At 33.7% G+C, this 11,876-nt stretch overlaps 1 protein-coding gene across 6 annotated transcripts in view; it reads left to right on the top strand.

The window, feature by feature from the left end:
- The window catches only part of TMTC2 (transmembrane O-mannosyltransferase targeting cadherins 2), a 466,566-nt gene that overhangs the window by 307,988 nt on the left and 146,702 nt on the right, over positions 1-11,876 (top strand). For all 6 annotated transcript variants that reach the window (XM_017871703.1, XM_017871700.1, XM_017871704.1 and 3 more), the window contains one exon: positions 8,210-8,331. In XM_017871703.1, the coding sequence (XP_017727192.1) occupies positions 8,210-8,331 (122 nt within the window). The remainder of the gene's footprint in view (positions 1-8,209; positions 8,332-11,876) is intronic.

Here is an 11,876-nt window from a genome sequence, read left to right as displayed (position 1 = left end):
TTATATATATAAATTACATATAATTAGACATTTAGAATTGTAACTATTAAATGGAATAACCAAGACTTGATCTAGATGCAGCCAATCTTGAGTAGATCAACTAAAATTAAGAAAGAGACAGGATATTTTAAATCAACTAGGATATTTTACCTCTTTATGAAATGAACATATATAAATATCTGAGCACTGGCGAACCTACACATGATTATCCTATTTTGGGGATTATGTAGTTATTTATTCTTAGCCCTTGATCTTGTAAGTGATAAAACTGAGGACCTGTGAAATCACTCATTTTTCTAAAACATACAGCTATTAATGGCAAAATGAGAATTCAAAACCAAGCCATCTAAAATACTGTCTTGGTATGTATGTTTAATTTCCATGTGTATATGTAGTTTTCAAAATTTCTCTTGTTATTGATTTCTAGTTTTATTCCATTGTGATCAGAGAATATACTTGATATAATTTCAGGTTTTTTTAAGTTTTTCTAAGACTGCTTTGTGGCATAATATATGGTCTATTCTTGAAAATGATCCATTTGCTGCGGTGAAAAATGTATATTCAGAAACCATTGCAAGAAATGTTCTGTAAATGTCTATTAGATTCATTTGCTCTATAGTGCAAATTAAATTCAGTCTTTCTTTGTTGACTTTCTATCTGGATAATCTACCCAATGCAGAAAATTAGGTTTGAAGCCTTCAGCTATTATTATTATTATTATTATTATTATTATTATTATTATTATTATTATATTGGGGTCTATCTCTCTAGCCCTAATAATACTTGGTTTATATATCTGGGTTCTCCAGTATTGGGTGCATATATATTTACAATTGTTATATCCTCTTGCTGAATTGACACATATATCATTATATAATGACCCTCCTGGTCTGTTTTTATAGATTTTGTCTTGAAATCTATTTTGTCTGGTGTAAGTATAGCTATTCCTGCTCTTTTTTGCTTTCCATTTGCATGGAATATCTTTTTTCCATCCCTTTATTTTCAGTCTATGTGTGTCTTTATAGGTGAAGTGTGCTTTTATGCAACAGATTGTTGAGTTTTTTTTTTTTTTTATTCAACCACTCCTGTTTTTATTGGAGAATGTAGTCCATTTATATGCAATATTATTATTTATAAGTAAGGACTTACTCTTGTTATTTTGTTGTTTGCTGGTTATTTTGTGGTCTTTTTTCTTTTCTTCCTTCCTGTCTTCTTTTAGTGAAGGTGATTTTCTCTGGTTGTATATTTTAATTTCTTGCTTTTTATTTTTTGTGTATCTTTTATATGATTTTAGTCTGAGGTTACAATGAAGCTTGCAAATAATATTTTATAACCCATTATTTTAAACTGATGACAACTTATCACTGAGAGCAAAAAATTAATGAACAAGAAAATAGAAAATGAATGATAACCCTACACTTTAAATTTCACCCTCCTGTTTTTTAACTTTTAATTCTTTCTGTTTATGTCTTATACTATGACTGTCTTGATTGTTGTAGTTATTTGTTTTGATTGCTTCATTTTTCAGTCTTTCCACTCAAGATATGAGTAATTATGTACCACTTAATTATGTACCACAATTGCAATTTTATAATATTCTGTATTTTTCTATGTACTTACTACTACCAGTGAGTTTTGTACTTTCAAATGATTTCTTATTGCTTATGAAGGTCCTTTTCTTTTAGATTGAAGGACTCCCTTTAGCATTTCTTGTAGGACAAGTCTGGTATTGATTAAATCCCTCAGCTTTTGTCTGGAGCAATCTATTTCTCCTTCATGTTTGAATGATATTTTCTCTGGATCTACTATTCTAGGATACAAGCATTTTGTGTGTATGTGTCTCTTTTCCCCTTCAGCACTTTAAATATGTCATGCCACTCCCAGCCTCCACTGAAAAGTCTGCTGCCTCACATATTAGAACTCCACCGTATGTTATTTGTTTCTTTTATCTTGCTGCTTTTAGGATGCTTTCTTTATCTTTGATCTTTGGGAATTTGATTATGACGTGTCTTGAGGTAGTCTTATTTGAATTAAATCTGCTTGATGTTCTATAACTATCTTGTTATTTTGGTATGTAATTCATAACTCAGTGCTGGATCATAATTATGAATAATTGCAATAGGTAGATAACCCAAGTTCATCAATCAATTAATTAAAGTGTACTTATTTTATTTTAAAATTATATTGCCAAATTAGTTCCTAAGGAACAAATTAAAAGTAATCTATAAAAGGGAACTTATCATAGCAAACCTGAAAATTGCTAAAAGTGCTCATTAAAAGAAAATGACCAGCACAGAAAAAAGAAATTCATTATTAAAACCACCAAAAATAAACCTGATATCTTAGAAGGAAAATAAGCATTACTTAAAAATGGAATGAATACCTTAGCAACCAGCTAAGTTCTCAAACTCCTTGGAGAGCCTAGAAATTAGGTAGATTAAGATAAAAATGCCTGATTTTCCAGCAAAGCATTCTTTTTTTTTTTTTTTTGAGAGGGAGTCTCGCTCTGTCACCCGGGCTGGAGTGCTGTGGCCGGATCTCAGCTCACTGCAAGCTCCGCCTCCCGGGTTCACGCCATTCTCCTGCCTCAGCCTCCCGAGTAGCTGGGACTACAGGCGCCGCTACCTCGCCCGGCTAGTTTTTTGTAGTTTTTAGTAGAGACGGGGTTTCACCGTGTTAGCCAGGATGGTCTGGATCTCCTGACCTCGTGATCCGCCCGTCTCGGCCTCCCAAAGTGCTGGGATTACAGGCTTGAGCCACCGCGCCCGGCCAAGCAAAGCATTCTAAAATTAGCAGTAGTGGCAATGAGATGCTTTCAGTGTATTAGGGGCTGGAAGCCTGCTAGAAATCAGTTGGGACCATTTTATAAGTGTCCCTGTTCTTTAGAGACTAGGGGGAAAAAAGTTATAATTTGTGTGAGTCCTTTAGAAAAATAGGCTTTTTCCCCCATGAGCTTGTCTTATAGCATTTTAATAAAGAAAGTTCTAAAACTTGTATAATTTTTTGAATTATAGGTTGGTGTATGAAATTTGTTGCTGTCTGCATGTCAGTCACGTACACATCACTCTATCAGTGTCATAATTTTGCCCACAGCCACTTACTATCTGAGGTATCACTTACTTTTTTTCTTCATTCTGTAGCACGATGTCTATGTTATCACATTTTTAACACATATTAAATCAAATTCATACATACCACATTTTTCAAAAGGTTTTGTTGTTTTGTTTCATTTGCACCTACAAGCAAACTTTGGGGAACACCGATAAATTATTTCTTCGTCACTAGATTGTAAGTAGCAACAAATGATAATCTACTTAACCTTTATGTACACCATCATATGCATTGTTCATGTTGGTTAACCTGGATTTATGTGCAAGATATATTTTCAAGAGTTTTTTAAAAAGGCATTTAACAATTACTGTAGGAGTTGAGGAAGGGATAATTACTTTTCACATAAGTTTCTTTAAAAATTAGGAAATCTATACTGAGTCTTAATAATAATTCCCACTACATGCTCTATTCTTTATCTGCAAGCAGGAGCTGTCCAGTGATTTGAAACATAGGAGTCAGTGAGATGTAGACTATTACATCATCAACAACCCAACATTCTTTCCTTAAGGAGTTAGCCTTTGCCTGGGTTATTTAGATCTGGGGCTTTTTAGGGAGAGAGAGTGACATTATTTGTTCTGCATCTGAAACGGTTTATGTCTGCCTGAAGCCAGCCTGGAGACATCCAAATAATTCCTTTTGTCTGTGAGTGAATTGGAAATAAATCTGGGTGATGAACCTGATCACTCTATCATCGAACAGCAAATCTTCTCATTCTTATGAAAGTACCTTTATTATGTCATTTCTTACAGAATGAGAAAGGAAAATAGTCATCGTTGTTTCTTTCCTCCTGGGCACCATAAACATTTTTTTCTATTATTGTAAGTTAAGAAAAATTACAGTACCAGAGAATATGACTTAACCTTTATCTCCTGTCCTATTCCCGACCAAGTGTCTACGTTTCCTTCCTTATTGAATTTATTGAACTTTCTTTTCCTGTGGCCATTTCCTTTATGGAATTTTTATGATTTTAGCACTTGTAGGATCTCATGTATACCACTGTGTCCTAACACCAAATGCACTGATGGTACTTTTTGCAGTTATTAAATATTTTCTTCCCTTTCTGAATACTTTTTATAGTATTTGTGTAGAATGGTGTAGTGGAATGAGCCAGAGAAAACTCTAACCTGAATCCTGAATTTGACATTTGCTCTTAAAAAAAAAAAAAAAAATCTTGAGTAAGTTTGTTAAGCTCTCCAAAGCATAATCGGTTCATTTGTAAAATGAGATTGATAATAACAGTGTCGGGATAATGTAAAGGTAGAAAATAATGTATTTAAGATGTTAGTAGGTACTCAGTAAATAATAAATTTTATATGGCAGGCAGCTTGATGCAATGGGAAAAAATCGTGGTTTAGAAGCCATTTAATCATTTTAGGATATGATTATTAACTGTCCTTGTGCATGTCACTGATCATTCCTGAGCCTTTGTCTTCATTCATAAACTGGGTATTCCAACCTCTTTCTAGGATTAGAAATGAGAAATGTAAAGTTCTTAACCTTGCCAGCGTCAGGGATATAGCAAGTAGTTGTTCTTAGAGTGTTTGTTGCTTAAATCTTTATTAAGCTACCTTTTTTTAAACATTTAAGTTATCCCCAAATTTTTTTTTTTTTTTTTTTTTTTTTTGCATTTTAGGTTTTGCATCTTGATTTTATTACCACTTATATACACCCTTTTTGTGTTAAGGTTAGCCTTAGAACTAAAATACATATTATGGACTTAGAACTAAAGTGTCACATATTTCCCTCTTAAGAATTGAATTACATATGCGTAGAAAGCATTTTTAAAGGTCAGTCATAGATTACCATTGCTCTTCTTTATTCTCTTAATTCAATACATAGGCCCAAGGCAAAGTGAAATGAATGGGCTGGCTGATGTATCACAAGCTAGAAAATAATTTTCTATGAGTGAGAAACAGAGAGCATAATTCTCACCTGAGCTGGGGATTTGGAAAGTTTATGACTATTTTCTATTAGCTGGTGAAGGCAATGTGTTAAGGTCAGGTAATCCTGAGTTTAAACTGCAGTTCTACCATGTTATGTACTCGTGATTTTGAGTGTATAATTTAGCCACACTGCTTCTCAATTTTTTCCATCTGTAAAATCCAAATAGTGACATTTCTTGGTAAGCAGTGAGATACATTTATAAAGCAACTAATATAGAGATTGTAAAACTGTTTCATCTTGCAAATGTACTTTGATCAATTGGTAATGGTTGAGTGGGGCAATGTGTTAAGGCTACTTGGGAGGCTAAGTAAGAACAGATTCTACATGCCCAAATGTGTGGAGTAAGAGAAGTGGGTGAACATAAGTCAGACATTTGTCACCTGTAACTTGCTACTGTAATCCATAGTAAACACTCAATTATTATCATAGTCATCGTGGTTATTATTAAGACACAATGAATGGTTACATGAATTTCTTCAAAGTTGTAATAAGTGATACCTGAATAGGCTAGTTATTTATCAGTTTTCATATACTTGCCAAGATGCATGATATATTACATTACTTATTTATGGCCTTTAATATTTTCTTATCTGACAAGCTTTACAAATTAATAAGTTGCTTAGGAGTTCTTACCGAAAAAAAGACCAGTCATTAATTATTGAGCAAATTAATAATATTTTATTTAAAATAGAATTTAATAATGATAGATTTCTGACTTGGAAAAAAGCAAGTATACTTTCTGCAATAATTTTTAGATATTAACAAAATAATAAAGATTTCTATTTCAGAAGTGCTCTGGAATTGGGGTTATCTTCATACTCTTTTTCTGTACAGAAGACCTACTGTTATTCTGAAAATCAGTTAAATTTTTATACGAAAAGTAGAAGCTATATTAAATACAATGGTTGTACAACTTTTTTAAACTGGCCTGTAAGCACTTGAAGAGTCAAAGTGATTTTCAGGTTGATTTCATATGGGACCTGTAATTTAGGCCCATATTCCTTCTAGCTTTATAATCAATTTAAGATATAAATATATGGATATGTTTTATCATTAATTGCTTTACATTTTTCAATATTTTAGGGTTTGTGTATCTTTTCTGTTACATAAATTATATATAGTGTTGTTTTAATATAAAGCAATTCACTTTTCCTAAGAAAAATTATTATTTGCTTTATTTGGAAACATTTGTTAGTTCAATGTGGCAAGAAAAAGTCCATCTGACAGTGTGTTAGTGTTTATAAAGATATGAAAATAGAAACAATAAAATTATTATAGAAATTTATGGAAATTTTTTAAAAAATCAGTTTATAATCTATCATTTTCACAATTACAAGCATTTTTGTGTATTTTATTCTAGTCTTTGATCTTTGCTTCAGTATTTCTGTTGTCTTTCCTTAGACATATAATTGCACTAACTTCTTAAGTGCAGATATGTTTTAAACTCTGAGGTAAAAAAAAACATTTTTCAGCTATCGTTTTTATGATAATATTGTTTAAGGATTGTTCATCAAACTAGAAACACATAGATATGTGTGAGTGGGTAAAATGTATATTTTGTGCATACTGTGTATTATTTGTTACCAATATTTTTCACTATCCAGCAAAACTAAGGGCATTCAAAAGATCAAGAGACTCAAACCAATTCACTTCGTCAAACGTACTCGTATTTAAAATACCATGGTAATACAAGTTGAATATGATTAAAGCAAAGGGAATGAGTTCTTCCTTTGAAGCAAAAAATGTACATCCAATGTGGGTAATTCATTTACGAAAAGCCTCTGATTACGCCTCTAAAAGAAAAAGCTATCACGATTATGATTACTTATGCTTATGTATAAAGGTCTGTCTGGAGAATAATGCAAGTTACCAGTTTACTGCTTGGTCTCAGAAACTGAGTAGTGTCTCTGCATTTGCAGTGCTTAGTAAAACTACAGTATTTAACTTAAATATATAAATTATCTTAAAATATAATTTTTGCATCAGTTGAATATTTTGTTTACCATATAATCATATAAGGGAAAGGGGAATGATAATTCATAGGCAGCTGGTATACTTTTGGCTTTATTTCCAACTTTTTTATCGTGCTTGGCTGTTAGTAAAATGCTGTTTGGTAGATAAAATATATATTATTAGAGAGTAATGACTCGTGGCCAAAATGCCTCACACTCATGTTTTATGTAGTGTTGGGCATACTTGATCATTGTTGTCTGTTTATTGGATTTTCCAAATGAAATTGGTAAATTTTATTTACTGAATTAATTGCATTAATAATTTAATTATTTAATTAATTAAAATAATTTCGTTGTTTGAGAGTGTCTCACTGTTTCGCCCAGGCTTGAGTGCAGTAGTGCGATCAGGGCTCACCGTAGCCTTGATCTCCCCAGGCTCAGGTGATCCTCCTGCCTCAGCCTCCTGAGTAGCTGAGACTACAGGCAGGTGACACCATGCCCACCTAATGTTTTCAGAGATGGAGTTTCACCATGTTGCCCAGGCTGGTCTCTAATTCCTAGACTCAAGCTATCTGCCTGCCTTGGCCTCCCAAAGTGCTGGGATTACAGGCGTGAGCCCCCTCATCTGGCCTTAATTTACTTATAAACATATAAAATTCAAATAGTTTCTTTAAGAAAATTAGCAGCAGTGTTTAATCTAAATATATTTTAACTCTTTCAATTACTCTTTCTCAAAAGGTAAGTCCTTTTGGATAAGATCTCACACTTTTTTCTTATAGTTCCTTTGTAAGGCTCTCCACTTGGTTATTCTATAAATACTTGAATTTCTAAAGGAATAAATGAATGTGAATAAAACGAACAAAAGAATAAAGAACAAATATAGCTCTCAATTGCTCTCAAAAGGAAAAGAAATGACAAAGGACGTATGTCTGGGAATCAGATGTTCTATGTTAAAAATCAAAGCTTTACTACTTAATAAATTTTTTACTTAAGCCATTTTACTTCATTTTCCAAACACATGATTTTTCATCTGTAAAATGGGAATCATGATGATTTCTTTGGGAATCAGATGTGAACATGAACGCAAATACTTCCCACAGCATCTGAAATTCCACACAATATGATGATGACGACGATGCTGTTGCAAATAATGTGGAAAGCTGTATCCTCCCTTTGATCTTCATGATTAATTCTCTTTCCAGGTGAAGCGTATATGCGTTTAAGCAAACTCCCCGAAGCAGAGCATTGGTATATGGAATCACTGAGATCCAAGACTGACCACATCCCTGCTCATCTCACCTATGGGAAGCTGCTAGCTCTAACAGTGAGTAACTGCCTTCCTTGATCTTCAAAACTTGGTTTTCTCCACGCAGACTGCGATAGATAGGGTTTGAGGTACTGTTTTAGAGCCAGTTATCTCAGCTGTTAGGGATGTAATGGTGGTGATACTAAGTTAGAACCCTGTACAGAAAATATAGAAAAATGTGTTACTTTGCCTGTGAGGTTTGGTCTAGATAAGATGTGAGATTCCTGTATCTCACATCTTGGTCTAGATAAGATGTGAGATGTCCATATCATCCCTGTATCAAAACATCTCCTGTATCCCATAAATATATACACCTACTATGCACCTATAGAAAAGTTTTAAAAGAATTTTAAAAAAAAACAAACAGAAAAGATGTGAGATGCCATGATCCTTGATGTAAGTTAATGGAAAAAATATAAATGGAGAATCCCAAATATGGAAGTACATAATGAATTTGTTCTAATAATGATATTTGCATAAATATTATATTCTGCAAACTAATGTTAGCCCCAAATTGGCTATACTTAGAACTAAATCTGATTATTGTAAATAGCCAACATTGCATAAAATTCTGCGTGCTGAAATTCCTTCTAATTGAAATCATTCTGTGAGAGAAGTAGGGCTATCCGATGGCCTCTTACTATGTGATAAGCGCCCTTGGAGGCCACCATTCCATGAAAGTGACATGAATATGGAGCATAAAAAATTACTAGTATTGTACCACTATGACCTGTAAAAATGGTAATTTCATATATTTCAAAGTAATAATAATGTCTTTTATTTTACATAATAGTGATAATTTTAAAAGTTTAAGTAAGTTTTCTGAGCTCAAATAGACAATAAGTGATAGAACTAGGCTACAGTCCTCGTCTGAATCAAATATCTGTATTATTTTAGTTATAGTACCTAATTCTTCAATATTAATAAACATAAATGAATATTAGAAAAACATAGAGCAAATGATTAGGAAGATGATTCCTAAGTGAATTCATTGAAAAGTATTTTTGTATTACTTCGAAAATAGTAACATTTTACTTTCCACAGAAGATGGTAGATAACACTTAAAATTGTCAAGTATCCATTCTCAAATACCACTAAAATACTCTTCAAGAAATCATATAACACTTTAGGAGGTTAAGGCAGGCAGATTACCTGAGGTCAGGAGTTCAAGACCAGCCTGGCCAACACAGCGAAACTCTGTCTCTGCTACAAATACAAAAATTATCCAGGTGTGGTAATGCGTGCCTGCTATCCCAGCTACTCAGGAGGCTGAGGCAGGCAACTCGCTTGAACCCAGAAGGTCAAGGTTGCAGTGAGCCGAGATCATGCCACTACACTCCAGCCTGGGCAACAGAGTGAGACTACATCTCAAAAAAAAAAAAAAAAAAAAAAAAAAAAAAAAAAAATTAAAAAATCATATAGGTAGACTAAGTAACCAGAAAACATCCCACTGAAAATAATTAGCTCTGCCTAGTAAAATATAACAGATATGTTTTTAACACTAAACTGAGCATGAGTAGTAAGAAAAGTTCCTAGGAGCTAGAAATGAAGTGGTAACTGAATACCAGTGCAGTGAACAGCAGGCTGGTCCTGCAGCTCATCTGGGATTATTTACTGGTCGGTTGTGGAAACTAGTGAGAAGGTGGTTTTTGTTTGCTTGTTTTCATTATTTCTAGAATAGGAAACAACACTTTGGGCCAATGGAAAAGCAGGAATTAAATGCCTAAATAAGGCAGGGAAATTCATACCTGCAGTTGAAAGGACAATGTATTTTATCTACAAGTATAAGGCAGCGTGAATGTTTGCCTATCTCAGAATGGGATCTCTATGGAGAGTGAACAAAGTATCTGCTGGGAATTTGTTGCTCCTGTCCTTCTTTTACCAAGCTTTTGGGTTTTGAATTTACCTACGTGACCCTGGAATTCCCAAGCCAATAAATTAAATAAAATTTAGTCTACTAAAACATTTGCTGAAGAAGTTACTGGAGATGTTCTTCAAAAGAACACAAATCTATAAGGAATGATGGAGTGAGGTGCATAAAAAGTACTGGGCAAAGAAATTGGTGATCATATGGGCAAATCAGACTAAGCTTTTAAGAATAAAATATTAAGGGAATACTATACAGGAACAATAGGATTGGGAAGAGAGATTTCAATAGATAAGAGATTACAGCTGAGTTTTGCAACTCAGAAAGCAATTGGAAGTATTATAACTGACTTACCTGAGAGAAGGAAATGAAAATCTAAATAAACTTTGGAATGGGATAACAATGAAAAGAAATCTGGCTTACGTCAAAGAAACCTGGAGAGTCTCAAGACATGGAGGCAGCTGACACAGAAAAGAGTGAGTTAAGGGACATAAAATGGGGTAGTAAATTGCAGCCAATGAATGGAGTAGTCAGGTCTCTCCCCTTTGTCCACAAATGCCAGAAACTAGGCACCTGCCTTCAAGGCAAGGGAAAGGGGCCTTTAAGAGGTAGAACAAGTAAATAAAGAGAAGTTCAGGATTCAAGAACAGCTTGCACAGTTGAAGGCAGAATGAGGAGGGGAGTGAAAAGAGGACTGACTGAGGGCCTTCCCATGGAGTGCTCAGATCCTTAATACCCCCGCCCTATCCCATGCAGAATACCAGCAACACAGGGTTTTCCCCCTTTCCTCCAGCCCACCCTTTTCGCTGATACCTTACCTCTCAAGAAATTGTTGAATTCAGATCTAGAGAAACTAAATCGCAGTAGGGAAAAGGTTTTCAAATACCTACATTTAGAGGTCCCCTGTAAATGACTGACTCCCAAACCAGACACAACACAGTGAATCTATTCCATCTAGAATGCATATCTATGCCTTAGGAACTTGATTCAGCTTTTTATTAATTAACTCATTCTTAAACATCAACGGGTAACCAAGAATCGTCAATCATATCAGGAAAGACACAAATTAAAAAGACTGGAACTAAAACAAATTATTAGGAGAAGGAAATCTATGGAAACAGAAGAAATCTTTAAAAAATAATAATCCTTAGAGATAGAAACTTACAGCATTTTATGAAGCAGGATGCCATGAAAAAAAGAAACCAAAAAAAGCAAGAAAGAGCTTATAGAATTTAAAGATACGATAGCAACATGATTTTCATTTGGAGGACAGAAGAATGAAGGTAATGAAATCTTCTTATATGCGAATGAAAAATCAGGACATAAAAGAATGTAAAAGAGGAAATTATGAAAGAAATCAATATGCGGTCCAAATGGCAGAAAAAGAACAAAGGAAGGGAAAGAACAATAACTAAGAATTGAAGATCGCAGTCACTATTTCTGCTATTTACATATAATTCTAGTTTAATCACCTGAGAAAAGTTGTTTTACCCTATGAAAACCTTTTCCAATTTCTGTACTGATAATTCTGTGTGATGTGTGGTGATTCACACAACTCCACGTAAGTGTTAAATTAATATACCTAAACTAGATTGATAAATGACCACCTTCAAAAAAAATCTAAAAGTTTCAGATGCTTGATTCATTGCCCACTCGCCCCCAGCCCACCCAAAAAAAAAAAAAAAAAAAAAAAAAA

The sequence above is a fragment of the Rhinopithecus bieti genome, unplaced genomic scaffold (assembly GCF_001698545.2).
Source record: "Rhinopithecus bieti isolate Rb0 unplaced genomic scaffold, ASM169854v2 scaffold_5023, whole genome shotgun sequence".
Classification (NCBI taxonomy): Eukaryota; Metazoa; Chordata; class Mammalia; order Primates; family Cercopithecidae; genus Rhinopithecus; species Rhinopithecus bieti.
The sequence above is the reverse complement of the archived record's forward strand: the minus strand, read 5'-3'. Positions and strand labels throughout refer to the sequence as shown.